The sequence below is a fragment of the Lactuca virosa genome, chromosome 7 (genome assembly GCF_052849685.1).
Source record: "Lactuca virosa cultivar CGN04683 chromosome 7, Lactuca_virosa_CGN04683_v6, whole genome shotgun sequence".
NCBI lineage: Eukaryota > Viridiplantae > Streptophyta > Magnoliopsida > Asterales > Asteraceae > Lactuca > Lactuca virosa.
The window spans coordinates 287358825-287384768 of NC_136432.1; the positions used below are offsets into that span (position 1 = coordinate 287358825).

At 38.3% G+C, this 25944-nt stretch overlaps 3 protein-coding genes across 4 annotated transcripts; 2 read left to right on the forward strand and 1 right to left on the reverse strand.

The window, feature by feature from the left end:
- The first annotated feature begins 18347 nt into the window (after positions 1 to 18347).
- Positions 18348 to 19232, forward strand: LOC145127812 (uncharacterized). The gene has a single exon (XM_079062938.1). The coding sequence runs from the start codon at positions 18348 to 18350 to the stop codon at positions 19230 to 19232; it is 885 nt and encodes a 294-aa protein (XP_078919064.1).
- Positions 19233 to 19499: 267 nt separating this feature from the next.
- LOC145123421 (regulatory protein RecX family protein) lies at positions 19500 to 21240 on the forward strand. Of its 2 annotated transcripts, none has more exons than XM_079058629.1 (6): positions 19500 to 19640; positions 19756 to 20015; positions 20153 to 20402; positions 20496 to 20588; positions 20664 to 20751; positions 20832 to 21240. In XM_079058629.1, exons 1-6 carry the CDS (start codon positions 19567 to 19569, stop codon positions 21099 to 21101), a joined length of 1035 nt encoding a protein of 344 aa, XP_078914755.1. In that variant the 5' UTR covers positions 19500 to 19566; the 3' UTR covers positions 21102 to 21240. The 2 variants fall into 2 exon arrangements, with proteins under 2 accessions (XP_078914755.1, XP_078914754.1); XM_079058628.1 differs by having other exon boundaries at positions 19503 to 19640; positions 19753 to 20015.
- Positions 21241 to 22353: 1113 nt separating this feature from the next.
- On the reverse strand, positions 22354 to 24922 carry LOC145123422 (calcineurin B-like protein 2). The gene is made up of 9 exons (XM_079058630.1): positions 24764 to 24922; positions 24324 to 24395; positions 24070 to 24230; positions 23879 to 23961; positions 23743 to 23802; positions 23541 to 23649; positions 23323 to 23456; positions 22705 to 22817; positions 22354 to 22622 (listed from the first exon to the last, which is right to left on the reverse strand). The coding sequence occupies exons 3-9, from the start codon at positions 24191 to 24193 to the stop codon at positions 22565 to 22567; spliced, it is 681 nt and encodes a 226-aa protein (XP_078914756.1). The 5' UTR covers positions 24194 to 24230; positions 24324 to 24395; positions 24764 to 24922; the 3' UTR covers positions 22354 to 22564.
- Between the last annotated feature and the right edge of the window lie 1022 nt (positions 24923 to 25944).

Consider the following 25944-nt stretch of genomic DNA (forward strand, 5'->3'; position numbering starts at 1 on the left):
CATGCTCGGAGCATAGGGCTGAAGGATGATATTAGTTTTAGTAGTTAGATAATCTTGAAATTTGTAAAATGTAATTGACATTTGATGATAAATAAAAGCTGTTATTTATGAGTAAAGTGTTGTTATCTCTTGTCAATCGTTTACTATTATTTCTTTTTGCATGTTTTGACTTCCAGAATAATTATGTTATGGTTTATATCATATTATTCAAACTCTCCACAGTCGGTCATATGTTGGAAGTAGATATGAATCAAGACTGTCATGGGTTGGCTTGTAGAGGTCTAAGATATTAGACAAAGCGGGGCTACAGCACTCATGAGTGCTCATAAGTTCTGAGTATTGGATTCAACCCACGCTCACTTGTATCACTTCATGGAATTTATCTCGAGTGATCGTGAGACGGTAATATCATATAAGTCTTCAAACCTAGAGATATGATTTGTTGCCTATGAGTTGGTTATGCATTGATTGCACGAAAACGCATTGGTAACTCGATGTTATAAACCGTGCCTTTATGTGTAGTTCAACAAGTAGTAGAGCAAACATATGAGTCGAAGTTTATTTGTTCCTTCTAGGATTAGAAGCGATATCTGGGCCCCTCGATGATTTTGTTTTGACCTATGTACCGGGCCCGGTCACAACTAAATTGATGTGTTCAGTTAAGTTCTATGTCAAACAAATCAGAAATCGGGAAACAAATGCTCGACGATAAGCAAGACCATGTTCCATGTATCTGTCCGGCTGATATCTAGAACAGAGGATTATACGATCACTTATCTAAAATGGCGCTTCATAGTTCAACAGAGTTTTAAGAGCTACGATTGCTGATCGGTTCCTGAAGTCATACTTGCAACTATAGTTATTAGACTTATCCAAGTGGGAGACTGTTGGAGATAGTGTCTAAGTCCATAACTATATTTGGTATGTACTTGACCCGACCCGGCATGGTCCATTTGGGTTGCACTTCACCCGAACAATTTACGGATAATCTTTTGAGAATAGTATAAGTTATGATTTATTAATATATTATAAGTTCTAATATATTAATATAAAATCATATTATTTAATTAGTGTTGATCTATAATTAATTTAGAATTAATTTAGAGATCAAAAGTATGACTAATTAAATATGGGCTCTTGTATTTATATAGTGTGGGCTAATGCTTATTTGGAATGGGCTAGGCTTGCATGGAAAGTCCATGGATACTCCATGGAACTTTAACCCATGGATCTCATAGAAATGAAAAGACATGGGTATTAGGGTTTACATGGATGTAACCCTAATCCACCACACTATATAAAGGAGGCTTTGGTTCTTGAAATTGCACAAGTTGATGTGTGTAAACTAAGAGGGCCGATTTCAAGAAGTTTGTGACTATTCTCTCAAGTTTCCAAGTTTGTGGTGATTTGTAATCCACATTATTGGTGCTAGGCTCTCAAACTCCAAGCAATCAACTACTACTACAAGGTAAGTAATTCTACTAGTTTTATTTGATTCAAGTACCCCATGCCATGCTAGTTAGGATAAGAACCTTGGAAAAATAATTATTTGCATGTATCTTAGTCAAACATAGATCCAAGGTTTCTAGGGTTGCATGTACACCATAGGAGTGTTAGAATGCTGAAAACCCATCAACGTGGGTGATATGTGGTGTTATTAAGTTGAAAGGCCGATGGTCGGCTTGGAATAGTGGCGAGGATGCCACACGAGAAGAAGTCGTTATAAGAGAGATGCAGTAGTAGGGTTTGCAAGAACCTGAGTTAATTGAGAAATCAGAGTCTCCAGCGCAAGGGGTTTGTTCTGAAGCGTATACTGCAGTAGGCTTCGAGGACGAAGCCTAATTTAAGTGGGGGAGAATTGTAACACCCCAAGTTCAGAAGCAAGAGTTCAGGGATGTAAAGTGTAATTAGAAGGATGGACTCGGCGAGTTGGAGCTATGACTCGTCGAGTCGGGGCGTGTGAAGAGCACGTGATAAGTGGCCTGACTCGCCGAGTCGGAGGCTGGACTCGACGAGTCAGTGCTGAAAGAGGAAAACCCTAATCTTAGGGTTTGCACCCTATATAAAGAACATTAAGTCCTCCCCTCAGCCCCCTTGCTACCCTGTGAGATCCAGAAACCCTAAAGTCGTGAGTGAGAGTCCTTGGAAGCAATTTGGAGCTTAGATAAGTGATTTTGTGAAGAGATCTTGAAGATCAAGGAGCTTGGATCAAGGAGACTTGTGGAGATTCGGCTTATTCTTCAGTGGGAGGTCGTTTTGGAGGTAATGAATCGTTATCCTTGGCCTTCTCCTTTCTAGATCCATCTTTCATAGAGTTTTAGGGTTTGTTTGGAGATGATATGATGAGATCTTGGTGCATGGGTTAGATCTGGAGCTGAAACTCCAGATCTGAGTTCTATTTGGATCAAATATGCAGAAAGCCCTTCTAATTGCTATGCAAAAGCCATTCCCCATGAGTTAAGTTCCTTTCTAGCTTGGTTTTTGGAATTATGGGACATGAAGCACGTAAAGGTAGCAACTTTATGTTGCTAAGGCACTCTAGGGACCCAGATCTATTGTTTGGAGAAAAGGAGTAGCTCTGTATCTTTCGAGTATGGGAATACCCGTATCAACTCGGCGAGTCTGGGAGATGACTCGACGAGTTGGGCTAGGGTTTCAGGCATTGAGTCGCGTAGTGACTCGGCGAGTCGCATGGGTGCACTCGGCGAGTCATATGATGATGAGCTTGGACTCGACGAGTGGAAGAACAACTCAGAGAGTGTGTTGAAGATTGCCTTGGACTCGGCGAGTCTGTTCTTGGACTCGGCGAGTCAGGTCGCATAACCCCAACCTCTTTTGGTTAAGCTTTGGATCAGTGAGTCGGTTGGCGACTCAGTGAGTTGGACAGGATGGAATTCAGAGATCGTTGAACTCGACGAGTCTTGGGGCGACTCGGCGAGTTGAGTCGTGTTATGAGAGTTTTCTGAGTATAAGAACTCGACGAGTGGACGGTTGACTCGGCGAGTAGAGTCAATCAGGAAGGTTGACTTTGGCAAGGACTTGGTCTTTGACCTGTTTGACCGTCAGGGGTGTTATGGTACTTTGGATATTTATGTCGTGATCTATTGATGGCATCAGGTGTTGGAGTTTGGAGCAGTGCTTCGGGCCAGTGCTTTCGTGGTTCGGTTCGGCAGTTGCGAGGTGAGTTATCCTCACTATATCAACAGGGTCTACGGCACCAAGGTCGGCCCTTTATCGGATGGGAATCCGGGTATTTGTTTGATATGTTTTGAGTTGTTAGATCTGCATCCTGGTTTTAGGATGGTGTTATGTTAGTGACCTGGTTAAGGTCGGTGTCCTGGTATGTGGGGCAATGTTATGTTAGTGACCAGTTAGGTCGGTATCCTGGTTAGGATGTTGTTATGCTGCATGATCTGATAGATACGTTTGTGTTAGAACAAAGTTCTATTAGGATCGTTAGATTCTATGCAACCAAAAAGTTAAGAATTTAATCAAGAACACAAGAATGGCTTTGAATATGTCGTATGATTAATACTTCAACACCTTAGAAGATCTCGATTAAGAACTTCAACTGTAGAGGTGTTTAGGGTTACAAAACAATGAATCGTAATTATCAACACGGTCTAATGCATACATGCATGCATATTTATAGTATAACCCTATCAGATAAACACGGATGGACAGGCCCAATCCGGATACAAACAAAAAGCCCAAGACACAACACAATTAGACTCAACAATCTCCCCCTTTGCATCAATGGGACCGAAAGCTCACTTCGGTTGAGCTGCAAAAGTCTTCTTTATTGTTTTGAACACCTTCGGAATGATAGCCAGCAAATGATGACGAAACTTATGTACCACCGAAGCATGTCAGTAAAATTCTTCTTGTCAGCCTCTGAGTGGTGCTTGCACCCATGTATAATGTTGATGATGTGCTCCAAGCAGTCAGTTGAAAATAAATGCTTATCAACAAGAGCAAACAAAAATTTGTGAGCTTCGCCTTTTGTAAACATCACAGTGAGATGTTTTGAATCTATTTGGCCCATCTTCATCTTATTCACATCTCCTGGTTTTGATGTTGGCTTGATGGTCGGTTTCTTGTTCATTACTTTCGCTATCTCTTGATCCATAGCTGCTACCTCATGGATGTAAGAAGCCAACATCCTCTTCAAGTGCTCCAAAATAGGTTCATATTCTCTCGGATTTGTAAGCAGAATATTGAACAATAAAATCCAATCATGAGGGTTTAGATTCGGAAGATCTGCTATAGATATAATCGACACCGAGTTTGCAGAACCTCGTGTAATTTTGAAATTGACATTTACAAATCTCCCAGCAGATGTAGGTTTCAGTACCTTGACAGTGATTATTTTCTGTGCGCTCCATGTCAAGTACTGAGGTTGTCCATACTTCATATAGAAATCAATAAGCTCTCGGTCAACCTTTGGATGAGGAAAAGGAACCTCAGCAGTCGAATCAAAACAGTGAAACGTGAACGCTTTTCGTGTGATTGGCATATCGAACTGCGAGTCCTTAGAGTTATCACAGTCAAACGAAGCAACAGGTTCCAACCAATAAATACTTGGAAACTCTATCGCTTGATTGATAAGTGCCTCTTTAGTCCATAAGGGAAACAAGGCCTTCTTGCAATTCAAGGCTTCTTCTTCTTCCTTGTTTCTCCTTTCCCTCTCCTCTGCTTCCCTTGCAACCTTCAAGGTTTCATCAAGCTTTTTATCTCTCTTCTTTCGCTTGAGAGCCTCAGCAATAGTTTCATCAGATTCATCATTGCTATCATCATCAATCTCCTTTTGTTTTTCTTGTGGACCAGAACTTGAAGCTACATTATCCTTCAGTTCGGTTGTAACTTTGACCTTCGGTTGAGCAGTTTCGGTTTCAGTCTTAACCTTCGGTTGATGAGCACCCTCTCCCCCTTGTTTTGGAGCAATAAATCTCTCCGAAACACCCTTCATCTCGTGTAACAATGCAAGGGCGGGAAGAAGTTTTGTTGTAAGATGATTCCGAATGGTCAAAGTGAGGATAGGATCATGAGCACCAAGTATGTTGGTAAGCATATCCTTTACATCCCCTGCACAGCTACGGAAAACAGCTCTTTCGGTCTTCAATAAAGAATTTTCTTTTTCTGCTTGGGCGAGCTGCACTTTCTGTACTTCAACTACGGATGTTTGTCGAGCCAGTTCTTCTTTTAAAGCACTTTCTTTGGCCAGATCAGCGTGAAGAGATTCAAGTCTAGAATTCACTGAACTGATAAGTGAAGAGTTCTCGGCTCGGATAGAGGAACGCACAGCCTCAAACTTAGTTTGTTCTTCCTGAAGAGACTTGGACAAAGAATCAACAGAAGCATTTACTGTTGCTGCATTTGTATCAGCATGCGCTTTAAGTGACTCAAGAAAAATCTGAGTACTATGTACAATTTCAGTAACATCAGAGGTGGCCTTTTGGCAAGAGGAGGTAGACGCATTAACAGCTTTGGTGGATTTGTCAATTGAATCGGTGTATTGCTCTAGAGCTGTATCCAAAAATGCTTTAAGCACAACACCACTATAGGACTTGCTGTCTTCAACCAACTTATCAAGCTTCTCATGAATGCTCTGTAGGTGTTGTCTTGTGACTGGAGCATCATCATCCTCATCAGTAGGAAGTCTATAGGGACTGAAGTATGTAGAATCATACTCATCATTAGCACCACCGAGAGTGGCACCGGATTCGGTTGAAGGTGAGGGTGAAAGGGGTGTAGAAGTAACAGGGGGTTCTGTTTCAGTAGTCGCCCCCGTATCAGATACGTTGACTACTACTGTCAGGTCAGGAATAGTGGTGGTAGTGGATTGGGAAATAATAGGAGTTGGGATTGGAGTTGTAGAAATAGGAATAAACGAAACTGGTGGTAAAGTAGTTGTTTGAGATGTGGTAGATGGGGGAATAGGAGGAACCGAAACTGGAACTGTCTGTTTCGGTGATGGAGGTGGGGTTGGGAGTTTGTTATGAGGAGATTCGGTTGGAGTAGGAGATCTGGGAGGAGTGTTACCTCTCGGTGATGCATGACGAATTTCCTCTTCTTCACCTTCATTGTCATTGTCTGAGCCAGGAGGAGTAGGACTCTTGGACCTTTTTGCCATCTTTTTAATCTTCTTCGGTTTAGAAGAATCTCCTTTATCAGACTTTCGCTTCTTGGTCTTGATAGGCATAGACTTATCCTCCTCTGTTGGCTCTTTCTTAGTAGTAGTCCTTTTCCCTCGGTTACTAGGCTTGTCCAGAGCATCTAGGGCAGCCTGATGTTCAGCAGAAAGGACTCTCGGTTCCTTAGGAGGAATCTTTCGATATTCAGCGAAGAGATTGCTCGCGGTTGTAACACACCTGTACATTGTCTCTGGGATAGAGCCAATGTGAGGGAACTTCTTTCGATCAGAAATTATAATCTTCTTGGTGTGAAAGGTAGCAATAGACGCAACCATGGCATCCTTCATTATCGGAATTTCCAACTGATTAATCGCCCGTCGTGTAATAAGGGTCCAGAATCGTGCACATGAAATTTCAGAATGCCTCGTGGACGTGTTGAGGCTTTGAACCACTTGAGACCAGATAATACTCCCGTAATCAAGATTGAGACCATTGTAAAGACCGTAGAGAAGGGTTAGAAAACCCTTGCTGGTGCCATCAGATCCAGCACTTCGCTCTGCCAAACTCTTGATAAGAAGAGTAAGCATTCCATTCCATGGAGACGGTAGGCACGACTTCTTAACCTTTGCTATCGTGGTAAGCACGTCGGTGTAACCCATCTCATATAGCATTGAGAAAAGTTGATTTGTGGTGATGAAGTTAGGGGAAATTACAGATGAATCCACAGCCAGGTGCAAAAGGGAACAAAATCTCCCTTTTGACATAGAAACTTTATGAGAGTGGATTTGGAAGTACATGTGTTCCTTGTTCTTGTCTTAAGAAACAGTAGAGTAAACCTGCGATAAAAGGGACATCGGAACAGCTTCCACCTGGGTTAGGGCTATAACCAATGGTGAATACTTCAAACATTCAACCACGTGTAGCATATAAGCGTCGTATAGAAACGGATTGAGTTCAATAATCAAGTTCTGATTAGGCTTGATCGAAAGCAATGTAGACGAAGCAGTCTGATCGTGAATTGATGAAGAAGTCGCCATTGTTGATCGTAGGAAGAAGATGAACAGTTTGAACTTCCTTTGTAAGTGAGATAATTTGGTGCTGGTAAAAGACAAACAAACGTAGAAACCCTTTATATACCGTTGCCAGGAGAGAGAAAAATCATCATGATAATGACGCGGTCACTAAAACGTCGCCTGAAAAAGCGCGATGTGACAGGGTGGTTACTCCCAGGTATACGTCAGCACGCGTGGGTAGCTCGACCGTTTAAATTGACGCGCCCAAATCCTTATCCTCAATCGTCGTTTGAAATTCAGTTTCGCTCCACGATGTAGAATTGCCCCTGTTTCGCCAAAAAAAAATAAACACAAATCGAACCAACAGCAACCAGAATGTTGGAAAATTAAAATTTTCATGCAATAGAGTGACAAAAGATAAAGAAATAAAGCAAATGTGTATTGGATGTGAGTGATGTCTATTAGAAGACATAAATCAGGGGATTCCGGGCAAGAATCGCTTCCTTCAAAGTCAAGAGAGACTTGAAGTGCTTGTGTAGGTTCCCGTGAAATAACGATCAAATGTTTGTAGAGAAACATTGAAAGGCTTCTTTTTAAGTCATAGGCTTAAGGTGGCTTATCTTCAACCGAACGTCGACTCTTAACATAAGACCGAACATTGGAAGAAGTACTTGTGAGACCGATGTGGTCTGTTGAACAAGTAGGTAGGATATATTTTATAGTGACTAAAGAAGATGTAGAAATCTCAAAAACAAAAAGAAACTGGATCTTTATGGGAAGAAAAAGCCTTGGTGTTAGACAAATTCATAAAAGATCACTCAAAAATAAAAATGAGATTTCATTAGGTAACCAGTAAGATCTTGAATATTAAAATTCACCGTCAATTCGCTGTTGGTGTTGGATTGTGGGTTTCACTCAGTACGTGGTATTCGTATCTAAGATCATGAACACAGATTTTGTGCAACCATAAACCTCAGTGGTAAATACTGAGAGTCTCAAGGGTTACAGTGATGAACCGAAAGTTGATGGAGAAAGTAAGGAGGGTGGCTAAAGAACCGAAAGTACCTTCTGCTATATAGACGTGACAAAGCAGAAAAACTCTTAACTCATATGAGAAGAGTAAGGTAGCTCTAGACTGAGTTGATTTTAAGAGCCTGATTGGGAAGAAACGATAGGTAGAGATCGAATCATTAAGGCCCAGCTTAAACTCGTAGAGGCATTGGTCAACATGCAGCAGCATGCTTCTAGGGACCCTTAACTAGTTCTTATTTAAATGATTATACCTTCCTTAGCTCCAAAATCTGTTATACTGGTATACTTGGGACCTATGTAAAAGAACAAGCAAATAAACACACCACAAAACCAAAACAAACAAACAAGAAAAAAAAATTTAAGGGTTGAGTTTTTCTGAAAAATAATAAAAACAGAAAAAGAAAATATTTTTGGATTTTTGAAGATTTCTGAAAAATAATAAAAACAGAAAAAGAAAATATTTTTGGATTTTTGAAGATTTTTGAAAAATAATAAAAACAGAAAAAGAAAATAATGTTGCATAAAACACACTTTGAACAAAATTTACACCCGAAACCTTATCTTAAAGGAATGAAGCGAAATAGACCGAGCGGTCGGTTCATTTCGGTTCATTACAATTCCAGAGCCGAAATAGACCGAGCGGTCGGTTCATTTCGGTTCTCGAAAATTATGAAGCCGAAATAGACCGAGCGGTCGGTTCATTTCGGTTCCTTAAAATTCTAGAGCCGAAATAGACCGAGCGGTCGGTTCATTTCGGTTCCCGAAAATTATGGAGCCGAAATAGACCGAACGTTCGCTCCATTTCGCTTGTCTAATTTTTTTAGGTGTTGAATTAAGGATTCGGTACCGAATCTGCTTCCATCATTCCCAAGCCTTGCAGAATTTTATTGAAACTCGCTTCAGGTAAGGCTTTAGTGAATATGTCGGCCAATTGATCAGAGGATCGAACAAAATGCACTTCCACGTTCCCGTCTTCTACGTAATCCTTGATGAAATGATATCTAAGTGCGATGTGCTTAGTTTTTGAGTGTTGTACTGGATTGTGACATATCCTTATTGCACTTTCTAAGTCACAATAGAGAGGAATCTTCTTCATACTTAGCCCGTAATCTCTTAGTTGACTTTGAATCCAAATGACTTGAGAAGTACAAGATGCTGCAGCAATATACTCAGCTTCGGCTGTTGAAAGTGACACGCAGGTTTGCTTCTTGGACTGCCAGCTAACCAGTTTTCCATCAAGAAATTGGCATCCACCTGTAGTGCTCTTTCGGTCCAGACCACATCCTCCAAGATCAGCATCAGAAAAGGCTTGAATGAAGAAACCAGATCTAGCAGGATACCAGAGACCAAGAGATGAGGTTCGCTTCAGGTAACGGAAAATATTTTTCACCGCCACCATGTGAGGTTCTCTTGGATTAGCTTGAAACCTGGCACAATAACAAAAAGAAAACATAATGTCCGGTCTACTAGCTGTTAGATACATAAGGGACCCTATCATTTGTCGATAAAGTGTTATATCAACAGCAGGTTTTTCCAGAGAAGGTGTTAACTTGGTGCCAAATGCCATAGGAACCTTCACTTTCGAGTCTCCTGTCATGCCAAATTTTGTTAGCAAGGTCTTTGTGTACGCCTCCTGGTTGATAAATATACCTTCTGGTCCCTGTCTAATATTCAAACCAAGGAAAAAATTAATCGGACACATTGCGCTCATTTCAAATTTAGTCTCCATCAACTTCCTGAATTCAGCTGTTAAACTAGGATTCGTGGAGCCGAAGATGATGTCATCGACATAAATTTGAACTATCATTAGATGTTCGCCTTCTTTCTTTCGGAAGAAGGTTGGGTCGACCGAACCTTGCTTAAATTTCGACATTTTCAGAAAGCGAGTTAAAGTTTCATACCATGCTCTCGGTGCTTGCTTCAAACCATATACCGCTTTATCCAGCACCTAGCAATGATCAGGGAATTTCTCATTCACAAACCCGGGAGGTTGCTCAACATACCCTGTTTCTTCTAGTTCCCCATTCAAGAAAGCGCATTTGATATCCATTTGGAAAACTTCGAAGTTTTTATGAGCAGCATATGCCAGGAAGATTCTCACTGGTTCCAACCTAGCTACTGGAGCGAAGGTTTCCTCATAATCTATCCCTTCCTCTTGGCAATAACCTTTCACCACCAACCGAGCCTTGTTGCGAATGACATTCCCTTCTTTATCTAATTTATTTCTGAAGACCCATTTTAAGCCCACCACTCAAGCATCCTTTGGGGTAGGAATCAGCCTCCAAACACGGTTGCGTTCAAACTCATGGAGCTCATTTTGCATTGCTTGAACCCAGTCAGAATGATCAAGTGCAACATTAACTGTTTTCGGCTCGACCTTGGATATGAATGAATTAAACATACAGAATTCAACTTTAGAGAATAATGCAGTTTGTTTCGCTTTCAACTGTGAGCGAGTGAGTACTTTTCAGATGATTCTCCAATAATTTGAGCTTTGGGATGGTCCTTGGTCCATTTGACTAACGGAGGATAATTTGGGTCATATGTTGGATCCAATTCAGCATTCACTTCCTCTTCAAGTTCTGATTGATCACCCTCGCCTTCGTCAGTTGCATTCTCTTTCTCCCCCTCGACTGGCGAAGTGTAACCTGTGGCATCATCAGAATTTACATCCTCTGTGGGAGTAGGATTCTCCCCCTTGATTGGACAACTATGGAGTGGGTTTGGAGCAATATGTTCACCCTCGCTTGGACCTTTAGGAATTGGGGATAGAATAGGACTCTCCCCCTCGAAAGACATTTCGGTTGTCTTTGGTACTGAAGAACTCTCCCCCTTGAATATTGAGCCGTTGATGGGAGAGTCAGTTGAGGATTGAACACCTATAGTTTTAGGAGGTTCACTTTCCATTCCTTTGGCAGCTTCATCTATGACCTTCTTGAGATTATCAATTTTGTTATCTGCTGCTTTTGCCTCTGAGTGTGCCGCTTTCTCTGGTTCATCAAATAACCGAATGTACTCTTCAAACAGGTTGGATATTGGAACCGAGACCTGTCCAGATTCAGGAATATTTCACTTAAGTCATTTGCACTCCTTTGCACTTTCTTCATATAATTATCGTCAAAGGTGACGTAATATGTTTCTTCAATTCGTTTGGAGCGTTTGTTCAACACTCTGTAAGCTTTAGAAGAGAGTGAATATCCTAGAAAAATTCCTTCATCTGCTTTGACGTCAAACTTGTTTCGGTTCTCCTTTGAATTAAAGATCAAGCACCTTGAACCGAACACATGGAAAAATTTGACGTTCGGCTTCCGATTGTTTATTATCTCGTATGGAGTGATCGAGAATCTCTTGTTGAGCAAATATCGGTTCTGAGTGTAGCACGCGGCTGCAACTGCATCAGCCCAGAAGTATAACGGAAGATAAGCGAAACTGAGCATGGTTCTGGCTGCTTCACACAAAGAACGGTTTCGTCTTTCAACAATCTCATTCTGTTGCGGTGTATAAGGAGCTGAAAAATTGTGAGTTATCCCCTTGTCAGCCAGAAAGTCCTCAAAATCGTTATTCTTGAATTCCAGACCGTTGTCACTTCTGATATTCCTCACCATCTTTCTCAGCTGCACTTCCACTTGTTTGATAAATGTCTTCAACTTGGGAGTTGCATCTGATTTCTGTTTAAGAAAGAAAACCCAGGTGAAGCGTGAAAAATCATCTACAATCACAAGTGTGTACTTACTACCACCGATGCTCTCGATAGCCGAAGGTCCACATAAGTCAATGTGCAATAGTTCAAGAGCTTCAACAATCTTTGTATTAATTCGTGTAGGGTGGCTCTTTCTGCTTTGTTTGCCCATCTCACACGCTGCACACAGATGATCCTTGTCAAACTTGAGAAGAGGGAGGCCTCGAACGTGATCACCAAGCATCAACTTATTAATGTCTTTGAAGTTCAGGTGCGATAGTCGTCGATGCCACAACCAGCTTTCATCAGTGTTCGCCTTTGACAGCAGACATATTGATGGTTTTCCTCGTATTGGGTTGAGATTTAAAGGATACATTTCTCCTTTGCGTTCAGACTTTAGCAGAACCTTTTTCATTTGCTTTTCTATTATCTCAGACCCCTCATCATCAAATGATACTTTCAGACCTGTTCCCACAACTAATTGTGACACGCTGATGAGGTTATGCTGCAATCCTTCCACATACGCCACTTTTCGAATCGAGAAATCTTCATTGGTAATCATACCATATCCCTTGATTGTTCCATAGGAGTTATTTCCATACTTTACACACCCACCATCTTTTAGGGACCGAAACTCCCTCAGCTCTTCCTTCCTCCCTGTCATGTGACGCGAGCAGCCACTGTCTATATACCATTCATCATCGAACTGCTCGTCACTGATTACCTGCAAATTTAAGCAGATTTAGGAACCCAAAGTTTCTTGGGTCCTGGTGAGTTTTTCACAGAAAAAGGAATTACAGTAGAAATATCAACCAAATATGTTCTTTTTACGAGAGTGGTTTGATCTTTTCTTTTAATGGTGTACACCTTGATTTTAGTTTTATCTTGTTTCGGTTTTGGTGTATAAGTTTGTGTGTTGTTAGATGGTTTAGGAATATTCTTTTGAATCCTAGGGTTAGCTGACTTTTTCTTATTATTGAACTCAGAATCAAGCTTTCCCTTGCCTTTGATATCCTTCATTGAAGTTAATTTTCTTTGGGAGTGAGAAGGACCGAAACTAGACTTAGGACCGAGACTCGACTTTCGGTTCTGAGTGCTGTTGCTGGGACCGAAAGTATGCTTTTGGTTGTTAGCCTTGGCGGTTGGACCAAAACTTGTCTGTCGGTTCTGTGAGTCCATGTGGGGACCGAAACTTGTCTTTCGGTTCTGAGATTTGGAATAGTAGGAATTTGGGCTGAAGTTTTCTTTTCCTTTCAGTTTTTCCTTTCCTCTATCCGTTGATTCTTTCTTAGGAGGTACGTAGTTGGGATTTTGGTATTCCCAGTGATGTTTTCGCTCATTCAGATTTTTTGCGTATCTTTGATTTCTTAAGCGTTTCTGTTCAGCTAACTCCTTCTGTGATTTGTGGATATTGAAGCTGGCCTTTGGCTTCTCCTTTTGACTTTCGGTTGTATTTGCTGGAACAGTTGGTTCTGTCATCAGTTCTTCAGGGATTTCTTTAGTTCCACTTGTGCTTGGTTTGTCAAAACTTGAGGGTTTGTTGATGGGTTCAACAACATATCTTCCTTTAACCCTCCATGAAGTTTGCTCAGATAAGCCTACGGTTTCGTCTGCGTTGTCAATAGGGGCAGACCAGAAATAATCGTCACATCCTTCAGCATTGTCTTTGTCAACCAAGATCTTTAATTCTGCCGTTTGTTTAGCAGTGACCCCTGTAACTGCATACACCTGATTCGGCACAGTTTGAACCTTTTGATAGACCATAGCTTTTTCCTTGAGTTTCTGTGGCTTTTCTTTCAACAAGCGAGCGAATTCAACCGAATTTTCTGAAATGAGGGGTTTCTCATTCTCGGTTTCTCTCTTCATGAACTCAGAGCAATCAACTTCGTCTTCGACTGAGATTTCGCTCATCTCACTTTCCTCATCAAATTCAGACGTATTTTCTAAGTTCATTTTATTTTCTGAAATCAATTTTGCGTTAGACGAGTCAAATGATTTAATAGTTTCGGACTTTATTTTTAACCTATCATTTTCATCTAAAAGATCTTTGAGCATACATTTATGTTCCTTAGAGTCAATGAAGGTTTCTATTTTGTCCAGTCCGATTTTGTAAAGAATTGACGTTTCTTCTGAGGACACTACTGATTCACATTCTGCTATGACCTCATCCTCCTTAAATTTAAGGAAGGGTAACATCATCTTATGAATCTTCTTTCCTATCTCACAACTTAAATGCAATTAAGCAATATTAAAGTATAAACGCTTAGCAATTAAACAAAAAACATTCCTTTGTTTTAAAAACTTTAAATTGTCTCTTTGTAAATAAATACTTTCATCCCTAGCCCTAATTAACTCCGCCTCCTTCAGCTCAATCCACATCCTTCTCTCCTCACTTTTTGAAGACACCTTGCTGAGTTGGTCAGTTAGGTTAGAATTCGCTAAGCGAGTTTGCATGAGACTACCACTTAAGTTAGAAATTTTAATTTTTAATTCATTTAATTCTTCTTCGTAATCTGTTATTGGAACTTTAAGTGATTCAAGGATGGATTGTACCTTTTTGATCAACCGATCGCAGTCGTTGATCTTCTCACTTACAGGCTTGGCCGCAAAACACTTGTCCTCAGTCAGGTTCGGTTCCTCATTTGCACTTTCGGTTGATGAACCAGCTGTGACAATTAAACACTTTCCAGCCGAACCTACTTCCTTTGCCACATAAGCCTTTCCATGAGTGGGCTTTCTCACCTCTTCATCTTCAGAATCGGTTGACCAAACTTCGACGCCACCGAACTCATCTTCACCTGCATTCTCCTGCACAATCAGGGCATTCATAGAGCTGTTAGTTGCCTTCTTTTTCTTGATCTCTTCCAACTTGCGCATGTAGTACGTCTCATCATCTTCACCATCTCTTTTCTCAACCGTTTTCCTTAGCATGCAGTCTTTGGCAAAGTGGTTCTTGCCGTGACAGTAGTTGCAGTTGAACCCAGAGTCTCCTGCAAGTTTGCTCTCCTTCTTGTCTTCATCCTTTTGAGAAGAGACTTTTGCTTCGTCCTTCACCTTCTCAGAACTGTAACTTCCCTGCCAGTTTTGGTTCTTGTTGACAGGAAATTTTCTTCTTGCAAACTTCTTTGGATTGGTGACCATCATAGCATACTCCTCGCTTGTAAGGTCACACTCAGACATATCAGACTCTTCTTCTTCTTCTGCAATGCTTTTTGCTTTTGAGACAAGGGCCAGCGATCCCACACCCGAAACTACTTTCGCTTCTTTGGTTACTACACTTTCATGGGACTTAAGTATTCCCACAAGTTTCGCCAGTGAGTAAGATTTAAACTGTTCATGCGCTTTCACGGTTGAAACCACACCCATCCATTCTGGTCTCAGACCGTTCATGAAGGTCACCTTCTGCTCGATCAACTTTCTTTCTATTCCATGCTAGATCATCTTACTTAGGAGATGATTGAACCGATTGAAGGTTTGTATGAGTTTTTCTTCTGGTTTCTGTTCGAAAACTCCAAATTCTGACAGCAGCAAGGTTTGAATGGAGTGTTCCAGATCTTCATCAGTTAAATAAAGTTCTTTCAACCTATCCCAGATTTCTTTGGCCGTCGTGCATGATCCAACCAATCGAAAAGTGTCAGATTGCAAGGCGAATCTGATCATTCTCATGGCCTTTACGTTACACAGCAACTTGTCTTTCTCATCCTGTGGCATCTTCTCTACATCCGCCACCAGCTTGTTATATTCCTTTTGGGACTTAACTGTCGTGTTCGTTCCTGAATGAACAAACGGCCCAAGTGTGATAGCTTCCCAGATGAGATAGCCATTATCTTCAGATCCAACCACGTAGTCTTCAAAGTGATGCGCCCATACTTCATAGTCTTGAGTGTAGAGAATGGGTATCCTGGTTGTTGATCCAATGTTGTTTGAGATGTTGATGGGATTTGTTTGCGAATCTCCGTGAGACATGGTGAGCTGCTAGAATCAAACCTGTAAACTTGATATTAGGGTTTTATCTGAAACAGAGTTGTCGTCGATACGAAGAAGACGGCTTCTATTTATATGATAAAAGCGGAAACCCTAAAGAATTCTGAATACAGAAGGAATGTGTATTGATCACACAGTCTCCTGCCCTGATACCAATTGTTAGAACAAAGTTCTATTAGGATCGTTAGATTCTATGCAACCAAACAGTTAAGAATGTAATCAAGAACACAAGAATGGCTTTGAATATGTCGTATGATTAATACTTCAACACCTCAGAAGAGCTCGATTAAGAACTTCAACTGTAGAGGTGTTTAGGGTTACAAAACAATGAATCGTAATTATCAACACGGTCTAATGCATACATGCATGCATATCTATAGTATAACCCTATCAGATAAACATGGATGGACAGGCCCAATCCGGATACAAACAAAAAGCCCAAGACGCAACACAATTAGACTCAACAGTTTGTTTGACTGAGGATTGTTATGTGGTTAACTGTTTATGTGCACGTGGTTGTTTGACTGGGGTTGGGTTGAGGCCGGTCCTGCTTTGTGCTGTAGGCCAACATACCCAGGGCGGACCGGAAAGACCGAAGGCCCAGCGAGCGGTCCGGATAGGCTGAAGGCCCAAGAGGGCGTTCCAGACGTGCCGAGGCTCGGAGAGTGGACCAGGCCGGCTGAAGGCCCGGTGCGGGCGGACCAGTCATACTGTAGACTCAGAGAGTGGACCAGGTGGATTGAAGGCCTGGTGCGGGCGGACCAATCACACTGTAGACTCGATATACATGGTTAGACTCGGAGAGTGGACCAGGTCGACTGAAGGCCCGGTGCGGGCGGACCAGTCACGCTGTAGACTCGATATGCATGGTTATTATGTATTATGATATGATTTGATATGTGTATGGTTATGTGGTTGGTATTTTGGGGGTAACTCACTAAGCTTTCGGGCTTACAGTTTCAGTGTATTGTTTCAAGTACTCCAGGAGATCGTGGCAAGGCGAAGGCGTGATCGTACCGCTCCTCATACTTCATGATTTTGTGATCTGGTTCTGGGGATACTCTGATGTTTAAACTCTTTTGAAAACAAGTTGTAATAACTTAATGGCTTTTGAATGAATTAAAATGTTTTAAATTGGTGCAAATTTTTATGAGTGTTACACTATACATTTAGGCTGTATTTGGCGTGCCACAGCTAGCTTATTTTTCGAGCTTTTTTATATTGTTGTGTTTGATAAGCCAAAAAGTAGCTTATAAGCTAGCTTATAAATTAGCTTTTTGAAAAGCTACTTAGATTAGTTTTTTAGGAACTTTTTTAAAAATTTCCAAATACGCCCCTTAATTAATTATAGAAACACATACTCTTACATGTCCTTTTATGTAATTTTATATATTTCAGCTAGCTTTTCAGCTAGTTTTACCAAACGTTATTTTTTATCAGCTAGCTTTTCAGCTATCAGCTAGCTTTTCAGCTATCAACTAGCTTTTTATTTAACAGCTAGCTTTTCAGCTAGTACACCAAACATAGCCTTAATAAAGATGGCTAGTAGCTATATGAAAGGGATTTCAAGGACACCTGCCACATTTCCGTTTTCCAACTTAAATTTCCCGTTTAATGTTTATTTACTATTTAATATTTTTTTAATCATCTTCGTGTATTATCATGTATGTTTGTTTTGTTTTTGTTTTTTTTCAATCTACTAAATTTAATATTTCATTATACAACATGATGATTTTATCATTAACCGTGAACCAAAAAATTGATATGTTTTGAAACCATCCAATATTGTATAAAAGTAATGGTTTGTAAATTTATGATTAATGATTATAGTATCATTATTTTTTTCTTTAATTCACAAAAACTATCACATATATCCTGAAAAATAATTTCACATATTTATTTAAATCAACTATTATAATTTTACATAAATAAAAAAACATAAATCTCTTAATTAATAATTTATTGAAAATAATTGATTAATAATTATGAGTTTTACTATAAAAATTTGTTTATTTTTGTAACCGTAGTTGTTATGGGCTATAACCTAATGTAGAAAGATGATAGAAAGAAAAAAAATAGGATGCAATTTGATTTCTCTAATTTAAATGGTAGTAATTATAAGATTGTGTATCTAAGTAAAGATCCTTCCACAAGTTTCCTAGAATGACTGATAGAAATCATACAATGTTTCTATTTTTACTCTTGTTTCTTAGAAGATATGTTGGAAATCCGGGAAACTTCTGTATTTAGAAATATTCTAAAATTGTTGTTGAAACAACCAAAAGAACGACCATTGAAAGAATTATCTTATTCCACTATTAACTTTATCCTAAAAACGTTCTTATCATCTAACATGTCTTCCATACCGATTCCATTATTTTGTGTTATCATTCTTTGAATTTTCAAGCTTTATACATTTTATCGTCTGATCTACATGCAACACAAGGGTTCATATATGTGATGCATAACTTTTTGTGGATAGAAACCCAAAGAGTTTCAAGATCGATGTCCAATAATATTGCAAGTTCTATAGATCAATCCCTCCAAAAACTTGTAGAGGAGGTCATAACCAACGACCCTTCATGGAACTTTGTTAGTTCCGTATACAAAACCAAGATTGCTGGCATGTCACGTAATGTCACGACAACATGGTCAAAGAATCTCATCACCGTTTCCCTCCAACTCACCATAGAAAGCCTCTCAAAAGAGGAAGATCCTTACGTATGTAGGATTGATGTGAACACATGGCAATTTTGGGGCAAAAAAGGTTTGAAATCCTTCAAAGTTGATGAAGAACGTGTAGACGTTTATTGGAACCTAAGAGATGCCAATTTCTCGACTATCCCAGAGCCTTGCTCGGATTATCACGTGGCATTAGTATATGATGAAGACATGATTTTGTTACTTGGAGATCAAGAAGAAGAAGCCTGTAGGAGAAGCAAGTCAACGACATGTGTGGAAAAACCATTATTAGTTCTCAAAGAAGAGAACATTTTTGGTAAGAATCTTTTTACTTCAAAAACGGTGTTGGGAAAAGAAGGAAATGAGCACCACATTGTCATTGAAACGGCTATATCATGTGAGAATAATGAAGAACCTGAAATGTGGATTGGTGTAGATGTTGCTTCGATCCGAATTGACAATTTGCATTGGAGATTTCGTGGGTACGAGGATTTTTTGGTGGATGGTATGCCAGTACAAGTATTATGGGATGTGCATGATTGGTTGTACATGAGGTCAAATTCAGGGTCGGGTGGTATATTTATTTTTAGACAGAACACGAATGGGCTTCGACCCACCAGTCTTTCATGTAGTAATGAAAAAACAAAGGAAGATGATGATTGTACTGATGAATTTTGTCATTTTCTTCATGTTTGGAAAATTGATTGAGACAAAAATGTAGATAATTTAAAAGTAGTCGCCATTTATTTCGTTAGATTAGTATCAACTATCAAGTTTATATCGACATATTATATGATAGTTTATTAATAATGTAATAAAAAGTTGCACGTTTAGCCTGTGAAGAATGTAGCTCTAAAATTGGATGAACGGGAGGGTTGGGGTCTGTATTGTCAAATCCCGAAACTAAAAGGGCTATTTTTGTCTAAAAAGTAACTGACAAGGGGAAATGAGAACGTCAAACAAGTTTGGGCCATTTCTAAAATTACCGACTGTTTAGGGCTTTTATACTTCGTTCCTTCAAATTCGAAGAGATTTCAAAGAAATGGCGATATTCGCGGGAAAATGCATTTATGGCGCTGCGTTTGAGCTTCAGTCCAGAGTTTTCGTGAAGCCATGGTGAATTATTGTTAATTAGTCGTCTATTTGCTGATAATTCGTATAATTTGTGTAGAAAATTCGATGTTTTGTTGGTTAATCTGTTGATGAATAAGTTGATTTTTTGGTTCAGTAGGGCGACGATGATTATAGTCCGATGCTGTTCGAATTCGGATGAAAGTTCCATGAATTTCCCAGTTAGGTACACTCCTAAGAAATCTTTAAAATACAATAAAGTTAATGATTATATTCCGGCTTCAAAGGAATCCAAGAATTTCGAAGTGCGTCGATTCACAAACCCCGATTCATTGTATGTTGAGTTTTCAAATGCTGGAGAAAGATCCAGTATAGGATTTTCTGTGCACGAGAAATCACTGGATAACGATTTTAAGGAAGGTACATCTCTCTATTTCTAGGGTTTAAGAACTTTAAGTCCTTTATCTTGGCAAATATGTTTCTAATTCTGGATTATTTTCTACAAGAAACGCCGAGAAAAATGATGACTGAAGTAGATTTGGTCTATGTGTATGCAGGCCATGTTATATCAAAAGAAAAGAAAACTTGTAATTCAAATGGGAGATTAGAGGTGGGAGAACCTGATTACAAATGGAGATCTGCGGATTTAAAGGTTATGGAAGAAGCTGATGAATTTGATGTCATGGAAGGTCCCGATGAGGATTTAGATGAACATGATTCTCTTAATGGAGAATACGAAATCAAAAATCTCACAAGTAAAACTAAAGAAGAAGCTGAGAAGACGGCAATTAGATTGCTTGGTGCAAGGTTAAAATCCTTGCATATGAAATTAAACTCTGATAATGCTTCTTGTGTCATTTGTAATGGAGATCCCAACATTTTTTAGTATTTTGTATCCAGAGCATATACAGCACTTGAACTGAAGAAGAAACTGATAGGAAAGAAATTCTCCCATGAAGTTGTGAATGCTGTGATTTCTGACTTCCAAAACAGGTGCATAATCAAATACCATGGATTCTCTTTAGAGATGATCCTTTAGAAGTTGTTGATTTTTCAAGTTTGTTACAGAGGATTTATCAATGATTTCTTGTATGCTGAATCATTTTCTCGATCAAGATGGTCTTCATCAAGTTGGGGTCCACATAGGATCAAGCAGGTAAGCCGTTCTTTCTGATGATTTTTTCTACATCTTAATATAATGAAAGAAAAAGAAGCTGGAAATTCATTCTGTTTCAGGCATTGGCCAAAAAGGGAGTTAATGATGTGGATGCACAGAAAGCAATAAAAGTGGTGTTAGAAGATGGGGAATCTGTTTCAAGATTTGGGTTATCAAAGCCATCAATGGATCATCTGTTTGCCCAAGTTTCAAAGCAATGGCTTCGTGCTAAAGACCTACCGACTGAAAAACAAAAATCAAGAATCATCAATTGGCTTCAATACCGTGGCTTTAATTGGGGCGTTATTAACTTTATTTTAAACAAGTTACAATCCGAGCATCCTCCTTAAGAGTAAAAATTGATGATGTGTAGATGGTTCAAGCTGAGTTATTTCATCTTTAAGTTTTCTATCTAGATGGAATACTCCCAGAAATCCTATTCTTGTTGACTCTAAATCTAAATCTATATAATTGCAGTCATTGATTGAATCTCTATACTAATATGGTTCAAAACATCATTGCCGACTATACCCACAAACAAACAATAGTCTTTCATATATATATATATATATATATATATATATATATATATATATATATATATATATATGGGAAAAGTGAATATGTGGCTGTCATATATGTAATATTAGGTATAGAACCATCAAATTTGACTTCATTTTGATTAAAAATCACATTTTTTTCATTGTTAGCTTCTTCCTATTGCTTTTAAGATCATATAAATTATTGATTTCATAATTTATCCCCAACATCTATCTATTTCGAATGTGTTGTTTATATTAGACCTCCAGTAGGCTTCATAACTTTCTTTGACACCTACCATATGTATACTTGCATGATTCTTTTTTGATGTGTTATGGGAAGAAGTTTATTGGGTTTTTAATGAACAATTTCAATCTTTCACTATAGTTTTCTATATTAAATTTGAATATAAAGACTTATCGGTAGTTGATAATGTATTCTTATACATGGTTTGTGGTGCAAAATTAAATATTTAAAACTTAATAAAAATATGTACAAAGCCTATCATCTAGTCTAATAGAGGATATAAGAAAGATGGTAGATAGATTTGATTGCATTTTGTTAAATCAACGTAGTTTTTGATGGTTCTATACCTAATATTAGATACATAACAGCCACATATTCCCTAAGCCCTATATATATATATATATATATATATATATATATATATATATATATATATATATATATATATATATATATATATATGTTGGGAAAAACAGCCACAACGGTAATTTAACAAATATGACGGGGAAAACCAGTTAACTTGAATAAGCTAACAAATAAGAAATTGTAAATGAGCAACCTCTGGATCTCCAAAACATAATTCAACAATTGAAAACGTCGGCCAATATGCGTATGCTATGAAGCTATTGTCCAAATATCAACAATCTTTGGGGACCTAAAAACGGAAAAAGAACCATTTTCCTTCTCTCCCTTATCTATATCATGGCTGTTAATCAACCCTAGAAGTTACACAAATATAAGTAGAGTCAAAATCCAAATAGAAAACACAACAAATGTGGCAATGGCTTTTTTAATACCAATCAATCAATTCCAATATTCAACAAATAAGGCAAACTTTTGAAATCATAATAATAATTCATGTCCACAAACAGATAATCATGTTTGCTTAATTCAACCAGAGCAAAACTTATCAAAACAAATTGGAAACATAAACATAAAACATAAAACATAAGCATAAGCATAAGCATAAACATGAACATGAAGCTGAAGAAATTCAGGTACTGGCAGTCTGGCATGGCTTCCTTCATCAGGTATCCTCAACTCTTGAGTGAAAAACAAAGCTCGGGAATGTTGTTGTGATGTCCCTATCAAAATCAAAATCAAAACCCTAAACTCAAATTCCATCCATCATAAACAAAAACAAAAAGAAAAGATGCAAAAACTTACTTGAGGTATTGAAGGGTCATATTCTTCAAGAGGGATGGATGTCGTAGCACAAGGCTTCTCCATTCTTCCTTGTCTATCTTCCCATCATGTTTTGTATCGGCTTCCTCAAAAGTCTAAAACAAAGAAAGATACATTCACTTCACTTACCTGCTCTTTCTTTTCTTTTCTTTTTTGACTTAAATCACTTAATCTGGACAACTATTACTATACATGGTTGTTTCTGTTTTTTACTTAACCTCTATAGAATCATGACTTAATGTGTTAAGCCATAAACCGGGATTAATTTATTAAGACACTAACACTTTTCCTCCCAACTCATCCCACGTTAAAATTGATGAATATTGTGGAATGAAAGGATAAAATGGTCATTTAGTCTCATTCAGACTGTTTATTCAATCTAGAAAAGGAATAGTTTTTATGTTATACAACGATTTATCCAGACAGATTAAGCCATTTTACCCATATAGGACATTATACGGAAAAAAACAACAATTAGGTAAAATATATGCGAGTTTGAACTACTTGTTCGCCTATCCTTCATGGATAAAGTAATAATATCCCAAAAATGCATTTATCCTTTATCCTTGTATGCTTAAAATATAAAATTAGTTGAAGTACCTTGTCAATGATACTCTCAATGACATCATCGGAAAGATTCATGCCGGATTCAGCAAGAGTAGCCACCACCATTTGCTTCACCTCCTGCCTCTCTATGAAACCTTGCTGCTTGAGATCATAAAGTTGAAAGGAAACTGCAAATGGAGAACAACATATAAATCATATCACATATAAAGATACACACTTATGAATCATATTTCTATTATTGGAAAACTCACACTCGATCTTATCATCAATGGGGGCATTTGGGTGAAATACTGATAGTGCACGAGCAAACTCTTCAAAACCAAGGATTCCATTATGCTTTGTGTCAAATAAGTCAAACACCTGAAAAGTCAAAGTATCAACAAGAGCCTTCCATAACATTGTCCAAAAATCAAAATACTTTATTTACTTGTAAATACTACTAAATAAACGTACCCGATCAGCAAACAGGCTTTCCTTCTTATTTGTCTTAAATAATGCCAATTGGAACTCTTCCTGTGATACATATCAAAGTTTGGTTATATTAAGAAATAAAAACAGCATAGAAACTGTAAACAATGTTTGTACAAACCTTATTGATTAATCCGTCATCAATCACAGCACTGCTAATCTTCTTAAATAACTCATAAAGTGCTTCTATTTCGCTTACACTAACTGCATTACACCATACACAACTTTTGTTAGTATAATATGCGACTGTTTTCATGCCAAAAACAACAATTCTGCAATCTTAACAGTGAAATATGGATCAAAAGGGCATACACACTGTCTCTCTGGCTAGAATTTCAGGATCTTCAAGGGCTGTTAATTGTCTGTATGCTTCAAGATCACAGCAATGGAGCAGGGAAGCAAATAAATGCTTGACCCCCTCTAAGCACTGAGACATGGTACTTGTCGCACATCAAAATGCTCCATGATCGTTACTGGAAACAAGACCAAAAGAAAAGTCAGAGGTTTGACCTGCATATATACAAACAAGCAGACAGAAGAGCGATAGATGAACAGATAGGAATAACCTTTCGACCATTTCGTGTTGCTTGCTAAAATAAATATTTGATTTTTTTTTATTCGGGGCAACCACTCTGTCTCTGTTAAAAGTAAACAGGAAAAAAAATTACAATCATCGAAATCCATATATGACGATTCAAATCTATATACTTATTCAACACATCAATTTAAATCTGTATACTTATTCAACATAGAAGTACAACACGAAGCAATCAAAGTTGATATACATCTCAGATCTGTAAATGACACCAATTGGAATATACCAGGAACATCGCCGCGTGATCCAATTCAACAATTCGATCATAATTCAACACATAAATTCAAACGAATCAGCAATTCGATCCCACTAGAACAATTGCAGATCTTGCAACTGTCAAACATAATCTCGATTTCGAACAAGGGAAGCAGGAATCAAGAATTAAAATACAGAAGGATAACATAAACTAACCTTAGGGAAGATTGATTGTCTTGATTTTGCTCCAATGGAGACGAGATGAAATCTTGAACCCTATTGATTGATTTATGAATGATTCGAACAGATTTGATTTCACACAGGCCCAAATCAGAGGATAAAAAATGGAAGAAAATAAATTAATAGAAAAAACCAGAAAGCATTTTACCCTTAAATGCAATGATGGGAGAGATGACACGAAGATGGTTGATGGGGGTGATAACCTGTGATGGTGATAGGGTACATATCCGTAGCCCCGGCGGAGACCAGTGAGGTAGATCACGTGACCACCAAACAGATAGACTCGAATCGAACCTTTTTCGTCTTTCTAGTTTTTACTACCGTTAATTTCTTGAGATAATTACAAAGAGTCAAAGATATTAAAAAATAACTTTATAGATATTATTTTTATATACATATTACATTACTTTTTATATAATTTATCAATAAAAATTATTATTGCGATCTAGTTGTTCAATAAATACATTCAACTTATATTTTCGTATACGATTTAATATTAACTAATTTTCATATATGTTTAATTATTTTCATCTGTGTATCATTAAATTTTTTTTTTTTTCGTAAATACAATTCCAAAAAAAAAAGACACCAGTTCATTTTGTTTAAAACATTGCAACTTACACTCGCATCTTCAATGTTAAAATACCCTTACAAACTTTATTATCGCCTGAAAATACCCTTACAAACTTTATTATCGCCGACATTCATCTTCACACATTCAATGTTCTAAAAATCAGTGTTGTAGTTGAATTGGTCTATGATTGATTCCTAGTTTGACTGTCGTTCAACCGTTTGTTCATCCAAATTTTTTCTTTTTACGTCTGACGATGGTGTAAGTCGGCCTTCGAATTGTGTGCACTCTAAAAATATTCAATTTGTTTTGGAAATAAGATTTTTCAACCTAAATTTTTCATTTTTATTTATTCAATATATCATAGTATGATTACATTGTGTCGAAACATATTGCGAATGCGCATGTGTACAGTCGAACCTTGTCATTCCTACGAATCACTAAAGGACCTGAAAAACATTTTTATTCAACTAGGTAAGCGCGAGGCTTAGTGAGTTCCTCAATATACCATATACCACAATACATATACATCCATACAAACGGGCCCCACCCAAACTACCTAATGAGCCCCGCCCAACATACATAA